The sequence below is a fragment of the Bubalus bubalis genome, chromosome 20 (assembly GCF_019923935.1).
Source record: "Bubalus bubalis isolate 160015118507 breed Murrah chromosome 20, NDDB_SH_1, whole genome shotgun sequence".
NCBI lineage: Eukaryota > Metazoa > Chordata > Mammalia > Artiodactyla > Bovidae > Bubalus > Bubalus bubalis.
In genome coordinates this window covers 48,420,509-48,445,471 of record NC_059176.1, presented here as the reverse complement: position 1 = coordinate 48,445,471, position 24,963 = coordinate 48,420,509, and the positions used below count along the sequence as shown (strand labels likewise).

General features: G+C 46.0%; 2 protein-coding genes across 7 annotated transcripts; both read left to right on the top strand.

The window, feature by feature from the left end:
* The first annotated feature begins 93 nt into the window (after positions 1 to 93).
* GDPGP1 (GDP-D-glucose phosphorylase 1) lies at positions 94 to 12,810 on the top strand. 6 transcript variants are annotated; one of them, XM_044933223.1, is made up of 5 exons: positions 94 to 515; positions 2,092 to 2,140; positions 3,746 to 3,809; positions 6,557 to 6,613; positions 8,095 to 9,439. In XM_044933223.1, the coding sequence occupies exon 5, from the start codon at positions 8,104 to 8,106 to the stop codon at positions 9,256 to 9,258; it is 1,155 nt and encodes a 384-aa protein (XP_044789158.1). In that variant the 5' UTR covers positions 94 to 515; positions 2,092 to 2,140; positions 3,746 to 3,809; positions 6,557 to 6,613; positions 8,095 to 8,103; the 3' UTR covers positions 9,259 to 9,439. The 6 variants fall into 6 exon arrangements, 5 of the variants coding, with proteins under 5 accessions (XP_044789158.1, XP_044789155.1, XP_044789157.1 ...); XM_044933220.1 differs by having other exon boundaries at positions 3,741 to 3,809; XR_006547101.1 differs by lacking the exons at positions 2,092 to 2,140; positions 3,746 to 3,809 and adding exons at positions 11,733 to 12,003; positions 12,543 to 12,810 and having other exon boundaries at positions 8,095 to 9,373.
* A 144-nt stretch (positions 12,811 to 12,954) lies between these two features.
* Positions 12,955 to 19,572, top strand: NGRN (neugrin, neurite outgrowth associated). The gene is made up of 3 exons (XM_006058239.3): positions 12,955 to 13,757; positions 14,137 to 14,247; positions 18,520 to 19,572. The coding sequence occupies exons 1-3, from the start codon at positions 13,594 to 13,596 to the stop codon at positions 19,106 to 19,108; spliced, it is 864 nt and encodes a 287-aa protein (XP_006058301.3). The 5' UTR covers positions 12,955 to 13,593; the 3' UTR covers positions 19,109 to 19,572.
* The last annotated feature ends 5,391 nt before the right edge of the window (positions 19,573 to 24,963 follow it).

The window sequence follows — 24,963 nt, the reverse complement described above, 5'->3', positions numbered from 1 at the left end:
TGGCGAGCTGGAGGCGGGGCCCGGGGCGGGGCCGGACGCTCCGGGGCGGGGCCCAGGCCTCACGGCCCCGCCTCCAGGGTGGGCGGGGCGGGGCGGGCCGGGCCGCCTTCGCGCGCTGGCGTGCAGGCCGCGCATGCGTTGAGGGCGCCACGACCCCGCGATGGCCCCGGTAGGAGTTTGGGGGTAGTCGCGCGGTGTGTCCGCCTCACCTGCAGTAGGTGTCGGGGATGGCGGCCGTGGCGGCCTTGGGCGGAGTCCGGGGAGTGTTTGGAGCCGGGATAACTAAGAAACCTCGTGGCTCGCTGAGTGGCCCGAGGCGGTCGGCTGCCATCTCTGCCCAGCGAGGGCTTTTCCACCCGGACGTTGCCATTCGTCACCTGCCGTACTAGTTGGAACCCTCATGCCACGTCTGCAGAAATAACCATAACCTTGCTGCCTGCTGAGGCTGTTTATTGAGGGCCCACCGAGTCCCAAGCGCTGTGCATAATTAGCTTCAATTCTTAAATCTCTGCAAGGTGAGTTACCGTTTTCCAAAGGGGGAAATACAAAGGCTCACTGGAGTTCAGTGACGTGTGTGTGTGTGTGTGTGTGCGCGCGCGCGCGCGCGCGTGTGCGTGCTTAGTCGTGTCCGACTCTTTGCGGCCCCATGGACTGTAGCCTGCCAGGCTCCTCTGTCCATGGGGATTCTCTAGGCAAGAATACTGGAGTGGGTTACCATACCCTCCTCCAGGGGATCTTCCAGCCTAGGTATGGAACCCACTAAGTCTAGAGACTTGTCTAGACTCGAGCTTTTAAAAAGCGGTGGCTCCATTCTAAGGCTCTTTTCAAGGATCCCCACTGCTGTACTCCTCTCCCCAGCCTGCATGCTGCCCTGTGACCTGCTCCCAGACTGCATACTGGGGGAGTAGGAATTGAAACGGAACTATTTGCTCTTGTCCCCTCTCAACCCCTAAGACAATGCTTGACATATGCACGGTACGCTCTCAGTTTGTATTGGATGCATGTATGAATGAGTATTCCAAAAGGTAGGGGTTACAAGCTACCGAGTGGAGGAGATAGTGAGATTCATTATTTTTTATTGTTATTTTCTACTTTAATACGGTATAACAAACAAAATATAGTTCTTGATTCTTTTAATTCATTCCACTAGCTGATCTTTGTAAAGTCTAAATATGAGCATGTCAGTTTAAAACCATTAAGGAGTTAAATACTGAAACCAACCCCCTGTAATTCGAGTTCAACCTCTCTTGCTCTCTCTGCCAGTCTCCTCAGGCTTTCTGGGTTTCAGCCATTATGGGTTCTCCATTCTTCTTCCATCTTATCCTCAGGGAATCCTTCCCTGATTTCCTAGACTAGATTAAGGATCGGTATTACACTCACAGAGAATCCAGTGCTTTCCTTGACAGTGTCTGTCATGTTTGCCATCTATATTTACACGTGTGATGATTGGATTAATGTCTTTTTCTCCCGCTAGACTGCAAGCTCCATGAGGAGCGGTGGGAATCATGATTTTCAGACACAAGGTGTGGCAGTTGTTGAGTGAATGCTTTTGCTAAGTAACTTTAATTTTCCCAGCACTCAATAATGATAAGGTGATCATTGGAGAATGACTTAGTAAGACTCATTGTATCAACCTGTGAGTCCCACCACTGTGGAAATACTACCTTCCAGAAAGTAGAGGCTACAGAGCAGTGGGAACACCAAAGCCAGTCAAAGCGACTGGAGTATAGTCTCTTGACAATAGACTCCTGTCCAAGAAAGAGTTGGTCTTCATTTAATAAAAGGCAACAAACAAGAATCTGCCTGCAATGCAGGAGACCCTGGTTTGATTTCTGTCGGATGATCCCCCGGAGAAGGGATAGGCTACTCAATCCAGTATTCTTGGGCTTCCCTGGTGACTAGCTGGTAAAGAATCCACCTGCAATGCAGGAGACATGGATTTGAGCCCTGGGTTGGGAAGATCCCCTGGAGAAGGGAACGGCTACCCACTCCAATATTCTGGCCTGGAGAATTCCATTGACTGGATAGTCCATGGGATCGCAAGTCGCACTTTCAACGAACAAGAAGCTGTCACGGTGTCTCCTATGCTAGGCTAAGAAGACAGAACACCAACCAGTGAGTGCACATCCTTGGACTTCAGGTGAGACTGCATCTTTTCATGGTGAAGGTGTGGGACTTGCCACTGCCCCGCCATAGTGGCCAGCTGTCATGTAGATTGCTCAGCCACTTCACTTGACTTTGAACCCTTCTTCATTGAACAATCTTTAGATTATAATTTTGCTTCCTGGTAAATTTTTGTATGGAGGAAGGCCTATAGCACCCAGCCACCAAGAACATTTTGTGCTCTTTGCCATGTTTCTCATTATAAATTATTAAATCAGCATTCTGAGTCATCTAGCAGTCCCTGGTGAGCTTGCTTAATGCACTGTCCTTCCTGTGTTCAATGAACCCTTGATAACAGTGATAAAACTGAGTGGCTGATTTAAAAATAGCTCCTGGTGTTTGTTTTCCAAGACATTTCTTTCCCTGCTTGTCATATTATTTCCCTCTTCCTCTTTCCCTTGAGACATTAGATGGTGTGGCCACCAAGGTGTGTCTGAGGTGGTGGTGGTTTAATTGCTAAGTCAGGTCCGACTCTTTGTGACCCCATGAACTGTAGCCTGCCAGGCTCCTCTGTCCATGGGATATCCCAGGCAAGAATACTGGAGTGGGTTGCTGTTTCCTTCGGGAGATCTTCCTGACCCAGGGATCAAACCTTGGTTTCCTGCTGGCTTCCCTAAGCCACCGGGGAAGCCCATGTCTGAGGTAGTACTGTTTGCTGTGAGGCTTAAATGAGACAAGAGTGTGAAGACACTCTGGGAGAAGGGTATTTTAGACTGAAAGAACAGAAAGCACCAAAGCCTTGAGCAGGAACAGGTTTAGGAAGAGTGAGGAGCAGAGTAGGCGGGGGGAAGAGTGGTCTGAGAGGAGGTGAGGGGAGGCACAGCTAAGCCTTGAGAGCCCAGAGCCCGCCCATGCTGTGGAAATGGGTTTTGTTCTAGGGGCTCAAGGTCACATCATCCCTAGTGAATGGAAGAGTCAGAATTCAAATATCTTGTTAGCCTCCAAAATCAGATCTCTCACCTTCCTGCCAGGATGATACCCACCACACAGGCTTGTTGTGAGGGTCACCTAAGTAAACTTGGAAAGCCCCCAGCCCATGCCTGGCATAGAAGAGACGTGGGACCTGTGTTCCCTTCCTCCTGGTTTTCCTATGAAGATTCAGTCCTGTCACCTGGTCACTATGATTTGTTATTCTCAAGTATTCCTCTTTATTTCTAGGTTTTTTTTTTTTTTTTTTGCCTCTTAGTTCACTTGAATATCTTCCCTGGTGGCTCATATGGTAAAGAGTCTGCCTGCAGTGTGGGACACCTGGGTTCCATCCCTGGGTTGGGAAGATCCCCTGGAGAAGGAAATGGAAACCCACTCCATTTTTCTTGGAGCCTGGAGAATCCCAAGGACTCGGGATCCTGGCCGGCTACAGTCCATGGGGTCGCAAAGAGTCAAACACGACTGAGCGACTTCAATTCTTTCTTTCTATTCTTTCACTTGAATATCAGTACAACCATACCCACTTTATATTGATTCTGTTGACTGATATATCTTTACTCATATTTTTAGTCTTTTGGTACCATCTTGGCTCTGGATCCTTGGTCCTAGCCCCTGGGTCTTACTTAATGTTATTCTAAATTTCTGTCTAGCCCAGACTTCAACCTTGACCTCCAGGTTTGACTGTCCAGCTGCCTGCACCACTTCTCTTGAATGCGCAGGTAACATCTCAAACTCAGTAATGAAAAATGATCTCTTGATCTCTCCCTTCCTCTAGTCACCTATTCCTGCCCACACCCCATCTCCACCCTCTCCATCTCTGTAAATGCCACTGCAGGGCCTGGTTCCTGAAGCTGAGTCACTCCCAGTTCTTCCTTTTCCCTCAGTCTTATAGTCAGCCTGTCAGCAGGCCCTGTTGGTTCTGTCTTTAAAACATGACCCATATCCCCAACTCCTCCTAACTCTGTTGCCATCTGTGTTGTCCAGTCACCTCACTGCTCACTTGGCCACCAGAGTGGCCTCCACAGTGGTCTCTGCTTCCCCTTTGCTCCCCTACAGTCCATTTTCCGCATAACAGAATAAAGTTTATAAAATATCAGACAGTCCTGGACTTCCTGGGTTCAATCCTTGGTCAGAGAAGTTGCACAGAATGCTGTGTGGTGTGGCCAAAAAATAAAATACCAAATGATCCTTCTGTTTAGAACCTACCAGTGATTTCTTACTCCATTTAGAATAGAATCCAAGTTCCTGTCCATGATGCATAAGGCCCTGCAGCTAATCTGGCCTCCGCCTTCCTCTCCAGCTTCACTGGTGGGGGGTGTCCTCTCCCCTTTGCCGGCCATACCCCAGTAACATTGCCTCCTTTCTGTTCCTAGAACAGGCCAACCAGCTGCCTGCAAGATTTGTGGCCTTGGACTTCTGGTTTCTTTTGCCTGGAGTACACTCAGCTCTTCATTGTAGGCCTCTTCTTATCCTTCCTGCCTTAGCTCAGCTGTCACATCCCTCTTATGGAAGTGGGATGCCCTGACCCCACCGCTTAGTCACCCCCTCTTTTATGACTTGTTTCTCACAAAATGCTGTCACCACAGGTAGTTAATGTTTTCCTTTTGCTTATCGTCTAACTTCATCCCAGGATGTAAGTTCCCTAAGAATATGGACTTGGTTCTCCTTATTTGCTACCATGTCTTCATTGCCTCATACACAGCAGTTACTTCCTAAATACTTTGATTTTGTGGCTCAGCAGAACATGGACCAGGGTGCACAGAAGAGATGGCCCTAGAATGTCAACAGTGGGGTTGAAATGGGTTGATTCTGAATGAATGAATGAGAGACACTTAAGTGAATGTTGTTGAGTCGCTCAGTTGTGTCCGATTCTTTGTGACCCTGTGGACTGCAGCATGCCAGGCTTCCCTGTCCTTCACTATCTCCTGGAGTTTTTTTAAATGCATGTCCATTGAGTCAGTGATGCCATCCTACTTAGGTTTAATTCAGCAAATTGTTGGATTTCTTAAATCTATTTTGAGAATCACTTAAATTGTTTTGAATTGTGGCAAAATACACATAACATGAAATTTACCATCCTGACATTTTAAAAATTCGGTTTAAAAAAAAGTGTAGCATAAACTTTAAAACCTTAACCATTTCTGAGTGTATAGTTCAGGAGTATTAAGTATATTCACATTATTTGGTAGCCCAGTATCCAGAACTTTTTTCTTCTTGCAAAACTGAAACTCTGCGCACATTAAACAACAGTTTTTCATTTCCCCCTCTCCCCAGCCCTTGGGAACCACCATTCTACTTTCTGTCTCTATGAATTTGAGCTTTTTTTTTTTGAGTTAATTTACTTATTTGGTTGCACTGTGTCTTAGTTGTGGCATGTGGGATCTAGTTCCCCAACCAGGGATCCAGCCTGGGCATCCTGCATTGGGAGTGCAATGTTGCAGCCACTGGACCACCAGGGAAATCCCAAAATTTGAGCACTTTAGGTACCTTGTATAAGTGAAATCATAAATAACTTGTCCTTTGGTGCCTGGCTTATTTCAGTTAGCATAAAGTCCTCAAGGTTCATCCATGTTGTAGCCTGTGTTGGCATTGCCTTCTTTTTAAGGCTGAATAACATTCCATTGCCTGTATAGGCCACCGCTTGTTTATCCATTTATCTATTGATGGATACTTAAGTTGCTTCCACCTCTTGGCTACTGTTGCTCTGAACACGGGTGTATAAATACCTCTTTGAGACCCTGCTTTCAGTTGTTTTGGATATACCCCCAGAAGTGGAACTGCTGCATCACATAGTAATTTTATTTTTATTTTTTTGAGGAGCTGCTCTACTGTTTTCCATAGCACCTGTATCACTTTACATTCCCACCAATAGTGTCTAAGGGGTCCAATTTCTGCATATCCTTGCCATCACCTGTTATTTTCTATTTTTGATAGTAGCCATCCTAAAGAATGTCAAGTGGTATCTTATTGTGATTTTGATTTTGTTTCCTTATTTAGTGATGTTGAGCATCTTTTCATATGTTTGTTGGCCATTTGTATATCTTTGGAGAAGTGTCCTAGACTCACTTTTAATAAAATAATTTAAGACTTTATATTTTACTTATGCTTAGTAAATTATGCATAAATTTTTATGCTTAGTAAATTAAGTATAAAATTTAAGCTCAAGTTTAAAAAAAATGTTTATTGTGGTAAAAAATGCAAAAGTTTTACCATCTTAACCATCTCTAAGTGTGCAGTTCAGTCGTGTTACCATCTTAAACATCTCTTAAATGTGCAGTTCAGTCGTGTTACCATCTTAACCATCTCTGAGCGTACAGTTTAGTAGTATTAAGTATATTCACATTATTGTGTTGCCAATCTCTGGAATATTTTTACCTTACAAAACTGAAACTCTGTACCCATTAAACTCAGCTTGCCTTTTAACAAAACATTGTTTTGCATGTTTTTCTGTTTTATTAATGTAAAGTTTCTGGACCAGCAGAGCTGAGGGTACCCAAGCTTGTGCTGAGGTGACTCAACTGAGGTAAGCTTCCTTCTGAAGTCCCCTGTGGGCTAACAGCAGGTCATGTCCCTGACCCCTTGGGTCCCCTGGGCTTCAGGGACCCAGTGGAGATGAAGACTGACACCTATTTCCACTTTAAAGGATTGGCCCTGGGCACTTATGATTGGCCATCCCCCCCCAGGTGGGTGTATGCATGGCCATTTGGAATTACTGCACAACAGTGGAAACGCTATTCCCATGAAAGGAGTAGTAAGCTTTGAAGCCATGGCCACTCTCAGGCACTGGACACTGGTGCAGTTTTCTGGAGGGCAGTTTGCCAGACTGTGTATTGAAAGCCTGAGCCATGAGCCTCTTCTGAACTCATGGTCAACTAAGATTTTATTTTAAATGAAAATAAAAGCATCTGCAAAGATAGATACACAGGATGTCCATCACAACACTGTATATGGTAGTAAGAAGTCAGAAAAACCTAAATGTACAAGAGTTAAAGATCAGTTAAAAAAAAAACAAGTTCCAGGACTTCCCTGGTAATCCAGTGGTTAAGACTGTGCTCCCAATGCAGGTGGCATGGGTTTGATCCCTGATTGGGGAACTAAGATCCTGCATGCCTCATGGCATGGCCAAAAAAAAAAATCAAGATCTATCTACATATGAATATGAGGCTACGTATATAAATTGTGATTTTTCCCTGGGCATTGGAATAAGTGTTGTAATTTATCTGTATTTCTTTTCTCCATTAGGAAAATTTATTCATTATGTGTAATTTTTAGAAAGAGAAAATGTGATTTATATCTTTAATTCAGCAAAAATGTATGCTAACCTGCAGGTGATAGAATTATGAGCGATTTCTGTGTTTTCACAATATTTTACCAAAAGCATATATTACTTTTGTAATTAGAACAAAGAGTAAAGTTTATTTAAAAATTAAAATAGGGGAGTTCCCTGGTGGGCTGTTGGTTAGGATTCTGGGCTTTCACCGCCATGGCCCAGGTTCAGTCCCTGCTCGAGGAACTGATCCTGCAACCTGAGTGGCGCAGCCAAATAAATTAATAAATAATACAAATAAAAATCTCACATGCCGCAACTAAAGATCCCGCATGCCACAACTAAGATGGAAAACCGCTTGTGCTGCAGCTAGGACCCCACACGGCCAAATAAGTAAATAAAAGTACTTTGTGTGTGTGTGTATTAGTCGCTCAGCGTGTCTGACTCTTTGCAACCCCATGGACTGTAGCCCACCAGGCTCTCCTGTCCATGGAATTCTCAGGCAAGCATACTGGAGTGGGTTGCCATTTCCTTCTCCAAGATATCTTCCTGTCCCAGGGATGGAACCCAGGTCTCCTGCATTGCAGGCAGATTCTTCACCATCTGAGCCACCAGGGAAACCCCCAAAAAAGATTTTAAAAAATAAAAATACATAAGTAAAAAGTAGTGAATTTATTATTAAAACATCTTTAGAAATGGGATGGCATCATGTATTTTTCACCTTATGATTGTTTCAGGTCAGCCCCATGGCTATTCCACATGCTTCAAACGAAACTTATTTGCTGCCTCCAAACAAGGAGGACTGGGAAGGGCAGGGCATTCCTGACTTTGTCTATGGGCAGGAGGAACTTGTGATGGAAGGGGTTCAGTGGCCAAGGGGCGCGCTCAGCCTCCTGAACACGCCGCCACTGTCTCACTTTGACTCTGCCCTCTGCTCAGCCTGGAGGCAGCGGATGGAGCTGGGGCTGTTCCGCTACCCACTGGGGGAGCTGCCGACCCAAACCCTTCCTGGGACCGTGGGTTTTGTGGCTCAGCTGAATGTGGAGCGAGGTGTGCAGAGAAGGTGCCCCCAGAACATCAAGAGCGTGAGGCAGGAGTTTGACCCTGAACAGTTTAACTTCAACCAGATCCGGCCAGGAGAGGTCCTTTTTCGTCTGCACCGGAAGCAGGATTGCCCCGGCACTGTCCAGCAAGAGGACATCCTGGTAGTGATCAACGTCAGCCCCTTGGAGTGGGGCCACGTGCTGCTGGTGCCCGAACCCGCCCGAGGGCTCCCCCAGCGCCTGCTGCCTGGGGCGCTGCGGGCCGGGGTCGAGGCTGTAATGCTGAGCTCACACCCAGGCTTCCGCGTGGGCTTCAACAGCCTGGGTGGCCTGGCCTCAGTGAACCACCTCCACCTGCATGGCTACTACCTGGCCCACCGGCTGCCCGTGGAGGGGGCCCCCAGTGAACCCCTGGACCCTCGGGGCCGTCTGCATGTGCTCCAGACCCTCCCAGCTCCTGGCTTCCTCTTTTACACCAGTAGGCCAGGGCCTGACTTGGAAGCCTTGATAAGCAGGGTGTGTCGGGCCACTGACTACCTGACTGACTGTGAGATTGCACATAACTTGTTTGTCACCCGGGGGGCCCCACCTGGAAAGACGACATCTTCCTCAGCTCTCTTGGGAGTCCGGGTCATTCTGTGGCCCCGGAAGCCCAGCTTTGGGATAAAGGAAGGTGAGGCATTCAATGTTGCCCTCTGTGAGCTGGCTGGGCACCTCCCGGTCAAAACGGCCCAAGACTTCAGCAGCCTGACCGAGGCGGCAGCTCTGGCCCTCATCAGAGAATGTCTGCTGCCCCCAGCCCAGGCAGAAGACGTGCGGGCGGCGCTGGTGGCCTTGATAGCCCGGGAGGAAGAGTAATCCTCCCAGCAGTATTTATTCTAACTGATCCGGAGAACTGTCCATCGTGGTGCTGTGGGCACATTCATGAATGCCTTCTAACTGGTTTCGGCATAAGGGGAGGGATAAAGAACCAGTAAGTTGTCTCTTTAAAGAGGGAGATTGTTGGAATAAATGGCATGAATGAGCCCTCTTGGATGTATCTGCCACTTTTCACCTTGCTTCTTGGACAAGCCCCAGGGATGTCAAACCTGTTACTAAGAAGGGAGTATGTGCAGGAGTTACAGGCTCCTGACTCTGTATGCTGACTTTTATGTAAGTGTTAGCAAAGTGATAGTTTATCACTTGTTCTGTTCTTGCCTCTGCTTGTTCTGCCTCTGCCTGCCACTGAGTTGTGTTTCTTCATTCTGCTCCTTATTCATCCCCTCCATCCATATACTGTATTTGTAGGACATATTTTGCCTACCTGGGCACCTCGAATTTTCCTCCAGCCCCAATGCTGAGCTAAGTGTTCTTCACATACATTATTTCATGTGAGAACAAGGTGTCCTCACAACTTGAGTGTTCCAGGTCCTTTTAATAGCCACATTTAGCAGATGAAGAGATGGAGGCTGACAGAAGTTTAGTAACCAATCCAAGGTCAGGTAGCTCAAAAGTAGTGGAGTCAGGACGGCGACACAGGCAGTCAAGACACCATGAAGCTGAGCTGGGGCTGTGCACCTGTGACCATCATGTTAATAAAGTCTCCTTGAGATGAGGCAGAATATGCATCACAACCCATTTCATAAGAAAGTTTAACCTTGAAATTCCTCAACATTTTGGTCACCTTCAACATGCCTGTTTTTGGCAATTGCAGTAATTTTAGCTCAATGCCTCTGTCTACAAGCCTTTGCAAATACAGGCGGTAGAAACACCACTTACTTTGCTTGCTTACTCTCTGAAGGGAGTGCAGTGACCATTATAGCAAAGTGGACTTGGAGTGCCTAAGGTGGTGAGTCCAAATACCAGGATTTCCCCAGCTTTCCCTTAGGGCTGATATTCAGAGGAAAGCCTTCTTCTGGCCCCAAATCTTTACACAAAAATTAAAAGATAGGTTTTCTTTATGGTGATACTTCTTAGCCATGTATACTTTGTGAATTGTCAAGAAAGAGATTTATGGAAGCCTTTTCTAAGCTTAAATATGGAACACTTAGGAGCTGCTTTGTACCCAGGGCCCTGGGTTTTGAGCACAGTAGGAATGTAAGAAGGGCTGATCCAGCTCAGGGCCTCTCCACTTCTTTGCTTGCTTTTTGTTTGTATGTTTGTTTCTTGCTTTTTGATGGAGGGTCTCTTGCCCTAAGGGGTGTTGAACTTGAGCTAATGGGAAACCTTGAAGAGTTTTAAATTGAGGGGTAACGAATTTGCATTTTAGCTGTGATGGATGGATGGATGGATGGATCAAGAAGGAAAGACAGGGAATCCAATTAAGATCCTGCTGAATGCTGGCAATTCAGGCAAGCAATGAATTTTTCAGGTACTAGAAAAAAATATTTGTCTAAATAGTGAGAAAAGTATGCATCCTGCAAGGCAAGGGACTCCAAAATATTTTAAGGAGGAGGTAATAAAGTATCATATACTGAAGGAGGATCCAGAAATCTAGGAATCAGGAAATGTCCATGTCTTTTTAAAGGAGGGAAAAATTTTAAGTGTCCTTTAGATGTAGGCACATGATGACAAATTTGGGCTGAGTTTGGTGGAAGTGGCAATCAGAAGTCAGAGTGGGTACACCTCAGGAAGAGATGGAGATGGTGAAGGAGCAGTCTGATGAGCACATGAAGGGCATGTGTGCTAATCACGGCTGTCCCTCCCAAGTGCCGAGACTGTCCAAGATGTGGTTACTAAAAACATTGAAGGAAGGCAAGCAGATACTCACCCCAAACACTGAGGTGGCCTAATTCCAGGAGCTCGGCCTGCGGGTTCAGGAAAGGATGGGAGTGGGACTTGTGTGAACTGGTGTGAAAAAAGAAGGGTAAGTCCTGTCATGCACTGGGTCAGCTGTGGCAAGAATCCACTCTTGAGTGCAGTGCTCTTGATTGCACTTCCACTGCCAGCTCCAGGAGCAAGGAGGAGGTCCCAGAGGCCCAACAACACCTGGGAAAGAGCAGGAGCCGGCCGAAGGGCCATCATGAGCCACCAGCTGAGTCTAGCACCAATAGGGCCGAGAGGTCTTCAGCTCTATTTTTCAAAGCGAAGGTACCCCTAGTGCTCCCAGCAATCGCCCGTCAAAAAGAAAGCTCAGGTCACGGCCAGCTCAGCTCCTGCACCCCAGCGTACTGTATAGAGTGATGCTGGATGAGTGGGGCTTGTCAGCAAATCTAACATTGCACAGGTCCCCCCCCACACACAGACCCCAAACCTAGTGGAAAACATCCCATTCTGTAGTGGACTGTTCTGTCTTTAAGGAACATCCCCTTAGAACACCACGAAGGTCCTTACCCCCATCCTTCTCCCCTCAGAGTCTAAGAGGATGGAGCTGAATACCTGGAAGACCAGTGAATCAGAGGAAGGCTACGGTGAAGAAGAGGAATCTGAGGAGGAGTGTGTAAAAGGGGAAGCTGCCATCCCTTCTAATGCCTTTCAGCAGGCACTCTCAAAGACTGACTACAATACATTTAGGAATGGAGTTCCTTTATACACTGTACCCAAGAAAATACCAAAGAAAATTGTAACCCCAGCTGAGCCAGATCTCTTAGAAGTTGGGAAGAGAAAGAGAAGGCAGAAACACAGGTAAACTGTCCCCTGGACCCCCTCACTTGCCCAGCTCAAGAGTAACCCTCTGCCCTTCTGCAGTTGGGTGGGGGACCCAAAGTTTTCCCTTTAGCCTGGGAAAGAGGACAGGAAATACAAGAAATCATTAGCCTTTTGGTACAATAAAATCCAGAACCACTTGGGCTGGCTTAATTTAGAATTTCAGCACATTTATATCATTCTGGTCTTTCCCAGGTGGTGCTACTGGTAATGAACCAGCCTGCCAATGCAGGAAACATGGGTTTGATCCTTGAGTCGGGAACATCCACTGGAGGAAGACATGGCAACCCATGCCACTATTCTTGCCTGGAGAATCCCAGGGAAAGAGGAGCCTGGAGGGCTACAGTCCATAATGTTGCAAAAGAGTTGGGCACGACTGAAGCCACTTAGCATGCACGGTCTTTCCTTTAAGTGGCTTGTAGAGAAAATGAATCTGTGGGCTGTCTCTTCATCTGGGTGTCTGGTACCGCGGGGTCCTTTTCTCTCTCTCCCTGATTTCTGCTCTTCCTCCATTCCAGAACCCTGGCCATCAGTCTGACCAACTGCAAGTATGAGAGTGAAGCACCAGCTCATCCCTCAAATGACTGGGCATCAGAGGATATTTAGGGTTGCAGTTTTCACTCTGACGACGGTTCTCGCAATTTGCTCCCAGCCCCGGGATCTTGTTCAGTTCAGTTCAGTTCAGTTCAGTCACGCAGTCGAGTCCGACTCTTTGTGATTCTATGGACTGCAGCATGCCAGGCTTCCCTGTCTATCACCAACTTCTGGAGCTTACTCAAACTCATGTCCATCGAGTCAGTGATGCCATCCAACCATCTCATCTTCTGTTGTCCCCTTCTCCCGCCTTCAATCTCCCAGCATCAGGGCCTTTTCCAGTGAGTCAGTCCTTTGAATCAGGTGGCCAAAGTATTGGAGTTTCAGCTTCAGGATTAGTCCTTCCAATGAATATTCAGGGATGATTTCCTTTAGGGTTAACTGGTTTGATCTTGCAGTCCAAGGGACTCGCAAGAGTCTTCTCCAACACCACAATTCAAAAGGATCAGTACGTTAGGCTGATTTACAACTTGTCATATCCGTCCTTCAAACCTTAGCCTGGATTTACCGCTAAATCTGGACTCTGGGTGCAGCCCTGGGCTAGAGGTCATCCAGGCGACAAGAAGTCCGTTTTCCAGAGGAGTCCAGTTACCACAGCTCGGGTCTGTCGCCATCAGAGAACCGCTGAAGGGACGCCATTCCTGTGACCGTGGCGGAGACAAGCCGGCCTGGGCAGCCCTTGGGGTAGAGGGGCGGCTCTTGGCCAATGAACTCGTCTTTAAAATTTATCGCGTTTGGCAGGAGCATCCTCTACCTCATTCCGATTCCGGGAGTTGCAGGGAAAACACCCGCCCGCCCCCTAGTTCTTATCAGGAGGGCTGGGCCACAGAGCGGTTTAAACCCAAAAGCCACGCCCTCAGCTTGAAGCCGGAAAGAACCGCGACCTCCCCCAGCTTTCGCCCCCGCTTACTTCCGGCTCAGTCCCTGGCTTCCGGTGCTGCCAGTCCGCGGGTCGTGAGGGGGGTTTTTATAAACATGGCGTTTTCCCTGAGCTGTTTGCTGGGCGGGCGTGTCTGCGCAGCGGTCGCTCGCTGTGGGTTTGCTACCCGGGGGGTGACCATCCCGGGCTCTATCAGCCGAGAACCGGACCCCGATTTCGACTGGGAACCGGAGGAGCGAGAACTGCAGGAGGTGGAGAGGTACCGGCTCCTTCCCGGGCCCTCAGCCTGAAGCAGGGCCTCGGTCTGGGCGCCCTTGTCCGCGCCCGGTTGGCGCTGGGCGTCCTGCAGCAGCCCTTCTCACCCGTTTTTAGGGGCGCAGGGGCAGGTGTTAGATCCTTTGGGACCACAGGTCCTTTCACCAAGGAAGTATTTCATCACCCGACTAAAGAATTCATTAACAGCTTATGGGCTGCTGTTCTTGGTGTTAGACTTCTGGGGCGGTGTTCTGGCTGGCCGACATGGCCAGGTAGTGTTTGCAAAGTGAAGTGCGCTGGACGCTCTGTGACTGACCCCCAAGGCTCTTAAACCACCCATCTAGCGTATAGGCATGGTTTCTGCCATTGGTTCTCTCCCTCAGCGCCCTGAAACGACAGAAAAAAGCCATCCGGCTCCAGAAAATTCGAAGGCAAATGGAGGCGTCAGGTGCCCCGCCCAGGACCCTGACGTGGGAAGCCATGGAGCAGATCCGGTAAGACTATTAAGATTTTTGTTTTGAATACATAGTACATTACATATGGCTCAAAATTAAAGCAGTATAACTGCATATGTGTTGAAAAGTGTTAACCCTCCTAGTCTCCTGTGGCTAGTATTTTTAATAGTTTTCTTGTGTCACTATCTAGGTTTTCTTCTGCACATACAAGCAAGCCCATGTGAATGTAGAATTTTATTTTCACTTTCGTAGTCTCAAACAGAATTTATAAAAAACTTTTCTACACTTTACTTTGTTCATTTAATATATTCCGAAGATCTTTGGACTTAGCAAGAGAGAGCGCCTCATTCTCGTTTGTAGATGCTTAATAAATTGTAGTTTATATTACTGGTCTTTTATGGTGGGCATTTGAATTGTTCCCACTCACTCACTGTAAAAAATAGTGCTTTAGTGCATGACCTTGTGTGCCCATCAATGTGCATATCTGCCAGAAGCATTATACACATTCTCAGAAGTAGGGTTGCTGAAGCCAATGAATTTGCATTTTGATAAATATTGCTAAATAGTCTTCCGAAGGTCATGTTCCATTTTTCATTCTCACCAGAATAATTCTGGAGTTGAGACTTAGAATCAGGGGTATTTTATAGAGATGATCAAGATTTTATGAGCCTACAACAACTCTCTTCTGTCAGCTTCCTCTCGTCTTGAATGCCAGCATTTTAACCCTTCCATTTTTTTACCTGTCACCTCCCCTTTGGGGATCATTAAATAATCTTTTTATTTCAGAGAAAAATCAGGCCATTAGGTAAAAAATTATTAAAGCTTCTTGGACTCCTTCTTACCTTCCACTTTCAGTCTTGTCCTCTAGTCATATCACTGGGGAAGTGGCAGTCTTTCACTTGTCTAGGACCAGTCCTCTGGGTGCTCTAGGTCAAATCCCTGCCTAATTCCTCAGGTACCTTTTTCTGTCAACTTGTCCGTGTTGTGTGCTGGGCTCAGTCTATCAATAACCAGTGCTGTGGCTGGGCCAGCTGTTGTGTCTTAAGATTACAACATGCCCTTCAATGACCTCAACTTTTTCTGCGGGTGGGTGAACGTTTATTACTTACAGGACCTGAAAATTACACAGCCCACCTGAGGCTGCACAGCAAGGCCATGGCTAGAGAGAGTTGCAAGGGCCTGGAGTTCTACTTCTACTTTTACTGGATTTGAACACTGGGGCCTGAGTTTTTTATGGGGGGGCGGGGGGTAGGGTTTTGAGGGCTCACTCTTTATTGGCAAATTCAATGGGAATTTAAAGCACAGGAAGAGAAAAAGCAAGTGGCCCAAGTGGTTAATTATTGAAGTTAACCATGGTCTTTAAAACAAAGGTGCCTCGGTGGGGTGGCTGGAGCCTGGCTTTTTATCTGTATGGCTGGCAGTGTGTTTATTGAAGACAGCCATCTTCAAAGTGCATGCCTTGGCAAGCAAAGCTTAAGTCAGTCACTTGGATTACAAAAACAAAAAGGAAACCCAACTGTCAAGTTGACTCGACACTCCCTCCTCCTCTAGTTCCCTCCTGGCTCCCTGCTCTGGTTTTTATTTGTTTTTTTCATCATGACAATGAAACTGCTCACAGATACACCAGTGACTTCCTCAGTGCTACGCATAACTGACTCTCAACACTTTAGCTTGTCTGATACTTCTCAGCATTTGACCTTGTCTGCATTCTTGAAATTCTCACTTGACCCTTACAGGTTATTATTGTTCATTAATATACAGATTATAGTTCAAGGAATCTAACTGATGGTTGAGCCTCAAAATTTTGAGCAATGAAAATGTGCTCATGGCGTTCTGCTGCTTAAAATTCTTCGTTGGTTCACTGTTGTTCTGAGATAAACTCCAGAATCCCTAAACGAGACATGGTCTTGACCCAGGGGACCACTCACCTCTATTTGTAGGACTGGTTTTCTGTTTCCTCTCTGGGCTTCCCTTCTTCCTCCGATACCTTAAGTATTGTAGAGTTTTACAGTTGTGCCCTGGGTCTTTTATCTCATTTTGCATATTTCCCTGCCTGATGCCAGGTGGCTTCAGCCACTCCTGCTGTTGGCTTATGACTTCCAGTTCTCTCATGTCCAGGCCATGTTCTTCTGAACTCTGTAGTCAGTTATGCACTAGACATCACTGTTTGGCTGTCGCACAAGTTCCTCAAACTCAACATGTACAAAATAGAATTCATCATTGTTCCCTGACAATTTTATTCTTCTATTTTTGCTATATCCCTGAATGTTCCCACCAACCACCTACTCAGAAAATACTGACTCTCAACCTATTTCTTAACCCAGTATTTAGTTCCTTACCAAGTACACCTATTTGGCCTTCTTAAAGTATTTCTCAAGTCTCTGCTCTTCTCCTCTCATTGCCCCTGAGTTCAGACTACCTGAATTCCTGACAGCCTCTTGCCTGATCTTTCCACCTCTGGTCTTGCGCCAAAATTTACTGTTACTGAACCAGGTAACTGAGCCACGTTCGTTTACCTGATGCACAGCAAGCCAGCGCTGAAACCTTGAGGTCTGCAGCAGAGAAAGGGTTTATTCACAGGCAGCCAAGCAAGGAGACAAGAATAAATCTCAAATTGGCATCCTTGAAGGAGAGGGTTAGAATATTTATGGGGTAAAGAAGCAACAAAGGGGACTTTCTAGTGGTCCGATGGCTAAGACTCCACGCTCCCAATGCAGAGGACCGGGGTCCAATTCCTGGTTGGGGAACTAGATTCTGAGTGCCACAACTAAGACCCAGGGTAGTCAAATAAATAGATATTAAAAAAAGAGAAGCAGGGTGGTTTGAAGCTTCAGGAAAAGTTACTGATGGTTAGAAAAAGGTAAAGTAATTGGAGCTCTGCACAGGGGTATCTGAGTTATGTAGTTCTTAATGGGGTGCACGTTCAGAAAATGATGGGCAGCATTAGCATGATCTCAGGATGGAGATTTTGGCACTTGACAATGAAAGGGCATTCACTGGACACTTATACAGGCCCAGTTGAGTGGTCAGGGGTCTCCACTGGCTTGAGCTGGGCAAAACTAGCCCCATAGCCTGAACAGCAACTTAAGCAACTGCCACTACACTGACCCCAGCTCAGAAGTGTTGTCTACTGGGGGCAGTTAAAGGAATCGTGTGAGTTACCGTCTAGGCTGTGAAGCTGGGAGGGTATGCACTTAGCAGGAACAGTTAGAGCATGCTTGGTCAGTGAAAGCAAGTTACAGGTTATTGTTCATTAATATACAGATTATAGTTCAAGGATACTAATTGATGACTGCACCCTGTTTCACTATCACTGGATTGAGCTTCAAAATGAAAATTTGCTCATGGCATTCCGCTGCTTAAAATTCTTCCTTTGTTCACTGTTGCTCTGAGATAAACTCCAGAATCCCTAAGCAAGACATGGTCTTGCTCCTTCTCCCACTGTCACACAGATAGACCTCTTGCCAACAAAGGTCGTGTGCTTCTTTGTATTTCACCTGCTGCCTGCTCTACCATCAGTTCTTTGACCCCCTGTTCTCCTCTCTCCCAGCTTGTTACAACTGCTCATGTTTTCAGACCAGCTCTAGGGTGGACTTCCTGAAGAATTCTTAGGCTGCCCCACAGGTGTGGTGCTGGCCTGTCCCTGCCTCACCCTCCCTGGTTCTCTCAGCATCCTCTGCTGAGATCCTTTTCATAGTGTTGCTGGTTTTGCTGGGTGTTAATACATTTGTCTCCACCATCAGATTGTATTTTTTTTCTTTTTTTAATGAATGTCTATTTAGGGGTAGGCCCTGGGCTGGGTATTTATTATACAATCAATTAATTTATTAATAGCCAATTGAATAATTAATTTATTATTCAGTCAACACAGCGGTCTTTTTTTGTTTTGTTTTTTAGCTGCATTATTGGGGCATGCAGGATCTTACTTCCCTAACCAGGGATCAAACCTGCCTGCATTGGGTCTTCCAGCTCCCTGCAGTGGAAGCACAGAGTCTTCATCACTGCACTGTCAGGCATGTCTGGATTGTATGTTCTTTGAAGGGAAAGACTGTCTTGCATCCCCTGGATCTTAATGGGGCCTGTCATGCAGTGAGAGGAATCCAGTTGACATTAAATGACTAAAAGTAGTTGGGTGTTGCTGTAAGCACAGAAGAATTGGCTGTAGAGATTTAGTGGTGCAAGACAGAGACTGTGTTTGCAGTTTTTCCAAGCCTTCTTCTTTTCATGTATTTATCACTAGTGTTACATAATCTGTTAACTTCTGATAGGAGATGTCTTCACAGATGGAAAATCTGCTTCATTTTTTCGCAGGTATTTACACAGGGAATTTGCAGAGTCTTGGTCAGTTCCCAGATTGGCTGAAGGCTTTGATGTCAGCACCGATGTGATCCGAAGGGTTTTAAAAAGCAAGTTCGTACCCACATTGGAACAGAAACTGAAGCAGGATCAAAAAGTCCTTAAGAAAATCGGACTTGCCCGTTCGCTCCCGGAGCTCCCAGGCCCTGGAGATTCCTCTAAACCGCTTTCTGCAGGCCAGTCTGTATCAGGTTCTTTGCTGATGCCTGGGGATGAAGCCTCATCCAAAGGCCATGGTCACAGCACAGCTTTGAAAGCGATTGAATTGAACACTCAGAGTACAAGTATAACAACGAGACAGACGGAAAGGAATAAAGGAGTCCAGGGCCTGGAGGAGGGGAAGAACTTTGTGCCTGTTGCTGCAGGTCACCCTACCGGCACTTGCAGGGGCGCCAGAGGAATTGACAGTGATGGATTACCCAGTGACAAGAGGCTGGAAGAGCTGAAGGCAGGGGAGGCAGGTGACCAGATCTTCAGCAAGAGAGTCGTGCAGAGGGGACGAGAGTTCTTTGACAGCAATGGGAACTTCCTGTACAGAATCTGAGCCGGAGATGTGTCACGTGACACACAGCTGGGCGAGTGTATTTGGTTCTGCCTGGATTTCTGTGTGCGGATTTCCACCTTGGAAGTGGAGGGGAATGATGAGCCTGGAATGTGGGATGAAAGGTTTGAATCTGACAAAGGGCAGAGGACTTCACAGGGCAGATGTGTCTGGGAGCAGGGCAGTGACCCGCCAGGTAGAGTCCAGCTTCCTGGAGCACAGCCCCTGCTCTGACCCACATGCATCTTCAGGATTCACCCTTCTCCCTTGGGCTGTCTGTGTGTTGAAAAACCTATATTGCATGTGTTGTTACAAGTTTCTGTGATACTTGTAGTATATTTGGGAGGAGATTAAGTTTGTCTTCTCAACTCATTTACTTCTTGATTAATGAACACTTAACAGTTCTGGAACTGCTTAGTCAATTGGTTGTCCTCATTATGTGCAAAATAAAGCAAAATTAAGCAGTCTGTTGCAGTTGGTGCTCTGGGAGTGGGAGGATTTGTTTACCTGGGAAGGGAAGGGAAGAAAAACAGAGCCTCTAAATGTTGGGAGAGAAATGTAGCCAAGAGGTATCGCCAGCAGAGGGCTCTGTGCTGACCAGCCCTGCTTAGTTACAGACTTTGACACTTAAAAACTGGACATTAAGCCTCCCCTAAACACCCTAAACACTGTAAGTCTAAAGTCGCTCTTACAGTTGCTGGGGCCCTGAAGATTGGGGTGTGGGGGTCTGTCCAAACAAAAAACAGGGCAGGCACAGGCTTTACAGGCTCGCAACATAATCTCCAGCCACTTCCAAAAGCTTAAATAGAACCTTATTTTACAGTTTTTATCAGATTTTTACAAGACTCTTGTGATCTAGAAAAGAACAGATAATAGATGACTTTTACAAATTTGGTATCCAGGGTTTTTGGATATACCCACAGCCTTGTTGCTGTGAGTGACAGCGCAGCACTGGGACTTGAACCCAGGTCTCACTCTTAAGTCTTCTTAAATTCCTGGAATCCAGCACTGCCTGGCATGATTTCTGTTAATTCACTGATTCTTTTAGAAATATCTGATGAATATAATCACCAGAAAGTGATTATCAAAAGACAGAGAGATACTCAGGCAACGTAAGGGTCCAGTGATAGTTCTCAACAGCATCTCACTTTAACAATTTACCAGCAAAAATAGGCTAGTCAGAATTTAAGTGTATGCAGAAGGTTTTTCTAATGGAGACGTAGATATCCCAACCCTGTCATTGATAGTCTGTTCATGTATCTTGTTGCTATTTCAGATGTCATTAATAGCAATTATAATATCACTGATTGCTGTTAACTGGAGCATTCGCTCGGTATAAATGGGCAAGGCCCTATCACATGCCAGTCAAAGTTAGGGAATCCAGGTTCGGGTAATAGAGCAGTGGACACACAAGGCCCTTGTCACTGCTCTGCCACTTTCAAGTAATTTACAAACATAAGTATTTTTATGATTTTAAAAATAATTTGCCATGAGAATATTCGCGCAGCAAGATGCTATTTGACTGCTTCAACAGGCATTTCTAACCTTGCACACCATTTGACGACACTCTTTCCCCAGGGGACTATAAATAAAATAGAAGCTTTTATTACTAGCTTAGATATGTTTTCAATTTACCTCATCCCCTAGCATCTTAATGCACACTAGCTCAAATCTTTTGTTCTCCATTATAAATGCTAATCTTAGGCTTTTGCACTTACTAGTTTGTTGTGGCCAGATTTTTATTTGGCTGGGTCCTTACCATTCAGGTCTCAGGTCAAATGTTACTTTCATAGGCCTTCCCTAATCACCCTAGTCTAAAACAACTTCCTTCATGGTCTAGCTATCAGCACACCCTTTAATTTTTCCCAGTATTTGAAATGTATTAGTAATGTATTGGAGAAGGCAATGGCACCCCACTCCAGTACTCTTGCCTGGAAAATCCCATGGATGGAGGAGCCTGGTAGGCTACAGTCCATGGGGTCTTGAAGAGTTGGACACGACTGAGCAACTTCACTTTCACTTTTCACTTTCATGCATTGGAGAAGGAAATGGCAACCCACTCCAGTATTCTTGTCTGGAGAATCCCAGGGACAGAGGAGCCTGGTGGGCTGCCGTCTATGGGGTCGCACAGATTTGGACATGACTGACGTGACTTAGCAGCAGCAGTAATGTATTATTTGTCATCACCTTCCTTGCCCCATTAGCAAGTAGATCCCATAAGGGCAGGAGACCTGTCTGTGTTCATTGCTGTAGTTCCAACTGGACGTAGATTTTTTTTTTTTTTTTTTTTTTGCAGAACGGCAAGTGGTATTTTATTTTAGTTCCATGACTAGGGACTGAACTCATGTCCCCTTCAGGGGACGCACGGAATCCTAACTACTGTACCTCCAGGGACTTCCCCTAACATAGATTTCAATATTGGTTGAGTGAATGAAAAAATGGCTGGGAAACTTTACACATGTACTCAGTTGCTTCAGCATCCAACTCTTTGTGACCTTGTAGACTGTAGCCCACCAGGCTCCTCTGTCCGTGGGGATTCTCCGGGCAAGAATACTGGAGTGGGTTGCCATGCCCTCCTCCAGGGGATCTTCCTGACCCAGGAATCCAACCCAAGCCTCTTAGGTCTCCTGCATTGGCAGATGGGTTCTTTACCACTAGCCCTACCTGGGAAACCCAATCCATCAGCCAATCCACAATGGCAGAAAGTCCAGCCTTTTACCTTTGCCTGTCAAGAAGGCCTACACTTCCTACAGGTCGACCTGTCCCTTCTCTATATGGTCAGAGTCTCGGATCTTCACCCACTGGCACTGAGGTGTTTGGGGATACTGTCGTCCTCTCCTCCCTGGTCCCCCACTGCCCCAGCCCAAGCTGGGAGGCTGGACAGGGGAATGGGGATTCTTGGGCAGGGGTCAGAGGACTCCATGGTGCCCTATCCCCAGTCAGTTCTAGTTCTGGACACAAAGGACTTTCACATCACACTGGATGAGGGGGAGCTGCATTAGGGGGCACAGGTGGGGCATCTGTGGAGGAGGCAACAGAAGACAAGATCCGCAAGCTGGAGTGAAACAGACTGGGCGGAATGGGCAACTCAGAGCAACTTTGGGGCCAGATTCAAGAGGCTAGCAAACTTATGATAGAAGGGACTAAAGTCCCTGTGACCTGTAGGGTGTATGTGTCACTCATCTGTGAAGGGCAGATTCTTCCTTTCTGTGCAGCTGAGATTTGATCTAACTAAAGGGGAGGGGGTGAGAGGAAGCTCAGTAAAAAACACTCGATGAACATAAAAGCTTTGTATTGTATTGTTTTTTAAGTTTTCAAATATTTGAAAGCAGAATATTGCAATGCAATGAACCCCTGTGTACCCATCACCCAGCTTTAGCATTTAACAAATGGCCAAACTTTCTTTGTTAACATGCATGCCTCAGCTAGAGTTCTCAGCTGCGACAAAAAAAAAAGATCCCACATGCCACAGCTAAAGATCCTGCATGCCTCATCAAAGGTCAGAGACCCCACATGCTGCAACGGAGAGCCAGTGCAATCAAATAAATAAAAATAAATATTAAAAATAGCAAATCTGAGACATTGTATTATTTCATCTGTAAGTACTTCATTCAGTATGTGTCTCAGAGATAGGAACTCCTTTTTAACACAAGACATATGAACCATTTCTATACCTTGAAAGTTTTAGTAATTCCTTATTATCAGCTAATATTCTGGTTGATTTCTTTGAATTAGGATCCACACAAAGTCCACACATTGCAATATTGCATTGTGTCATGTCCCAGAAGTCTTTTGATTTTAAAGGGATTTCCCCTTCCACTTTCTTCTCTTTGTCATTTGACAGGTTATTTGACCCATAAAATTTTGTGCATTTTGGATATGCTTGATTTTATTCTTATGATGTTTTTTTATCACATTTCCACTACCTTCTGTATTTCCTATGAACCGGCAGTTAGATCTTGAGGCTTGATCAGGTTCAATTTGTACTTCCTATGCATCTCACCAGGAGATGAGTTTGTGATGTCATGACTGATAGTGAGTTCAGGTATTGTTAGCCAGACCTGTCCCTTATAATGTCTCTCATAAGCTTCTTAAAAACAAACAAACAAAAAACCCAAACAAGGTAGATATAGATCTTTATCATCACCCCTGAAATTCCCTAAGCTTCCCCAATTCAATCACTTTTCTTAAATTTTCACTATAGTCTTTCCTGTTCAAGAACCCGTTGTAAGTAGTATAGAAGGCACTTTTGTGTCTGGCTTCTTCACTCAATATGCCAGCAAATTTGGAAAACTCAGCAGTGGCCACAGGACTGGAAAAGATGAGTTTTCATTCCAATCCCAGAGAAAGGCAATGCCAAAGAATGCTCAAACTACTGCACAATTGCACTCATTTCACACGCTAGTAAAGTAATGCTCAAAATTCTCCAAGCCAGGCTTCAGCAATACGTGAGCCGTGAACCTCCTGATGTTCAAGCTGGTTTTAGAAAAGGCAGAGGAACCAGAGATCAAATTGCCAACATCCGCTGGATCATGGAAAAAGCAAGAGAGTTCCAGAAAAACATCTATTTCTGCTTTATTGACTATGCCAAAGCCTTTGACTGTGTGGATCACAATAAACTGTGGACAATTCTGAAAGAGATGGGAATACTGGACCACCTGATCTGCCTCTTGAGAAATTTGTATGCAGGTCAGGAAGCAACAGTTAGAACTGGACATGGAACAACAGACTGGTTCCAAATAGGAAAAGGAGTTCGTCAAGGCTGTATATTGTCACCCTGCTTATTTAACTTATATGCAGAGTACATCATGAGAAACACTGGACTGGAAGAAACACAAGCTGGAATCAAGATTGCCGGGAGAAATATCAATAACCTCAGCTATGCAGATGACACCACCCTTATGGCAGAAAGTGAAGAGGAACTCAAAAGCCTGTTGATGAAAGTGAAAGTGGAGAGTGAAAAAGTTGGCTTAAAGCTCAACATTCAAAAAACAAAAATCATGGCATCTGGTCCCATCACTTCATGGGAAATAGATGGGGAAACAGTGGAAACAGTGTCAGACTGTATTTTGGGGGGCTCCAAAATCACTACAGATGGTGATTGCAGCCATGAAATTAAAAGACGCTTACTCCTTGGAAGGAAAGTTATGACCAACCTAGATAGCATATTCAAAAGCAGAGACAGTACTTTGCCAACAAAGGTTTGTCTAGTCAAGGCTATGGTTTTTCCTGTGGTCATGAATGGATGTGAGAGTTGGACTGTGAAGAAGGCTGAGCGCCGAAGAATTGATGCTTTTGAACTGTGGTGTTGGAGAAGACTCTTGAGAGTCCCTTGGACTGCAAGGAGATCCAACCAGTCCATTCTGAAGGAGATCAGCCCTGGGATTTCTTTGGCAGGAATGATGCTAAAGCTGAAACTCCAGTACTTTGGCCACCTCATGCGAAGAGTTGACTCATTGGAAAAGACTCTGATGCTGGGAGGGATTGGGGGCAAGAGGAGAAGGGGACGACAGAGGATGAGATGGCTGGGTGGCATCACTGACTCGATGGACGTGAGTGTGAGTGAACTCCGGGAGTTGGTGATGGACAGGGAGGCCTGGCGTGCTGCGATTCATGGGGTCGCAAAGAGTCGGACACGACTGAACAACTGATCTGATCTGATCTTTCATTTATTCAGTTATTTTTATTGTATGAATATGTCACAGTTTATCCGTTTTCCCACGAAAAGCATTAATGAGTCAGGACTCTGATATTGAAAGGTCATAGGTGGTGAGACTCAGCTTCCATTGGCTCCTAACGCGTTCTTCTCTCACTGCACACCCGCCTGCATCTCGGGCGTCTAGCCTCGCGCAAGTCAG

Coding starts and splice junctions, on each gene's coding strand:
- GDPGP1 (XM_025271772.2), top strand. CDS start 8,104: ATGGCTATTCCACATGCTTCAAACGAAACTTATTTGCTGCCTCCAAAC.
- NGRN (XM_006058239.3), top strand. CDS start 13,594: ATGGCGTTTTCCCTGAGCTGTTTGCTGGGCGGGCGTGTCTGCGCAGCG. Junction 13,758..14,136: donor GAACTGCAGGAGGTGGAGAG/GTACCGGCTCCT, acceptor TCTCTCCCTCAG/CGCCCTGAAACGACAGAAAA. Junction 14,248..18,519: donor GAAGCCATGGAGCAGATCCG/GTAAGACTATTA, acceptor ATTTTTTCGCAG/GTATTTACACAGGGAATTTG.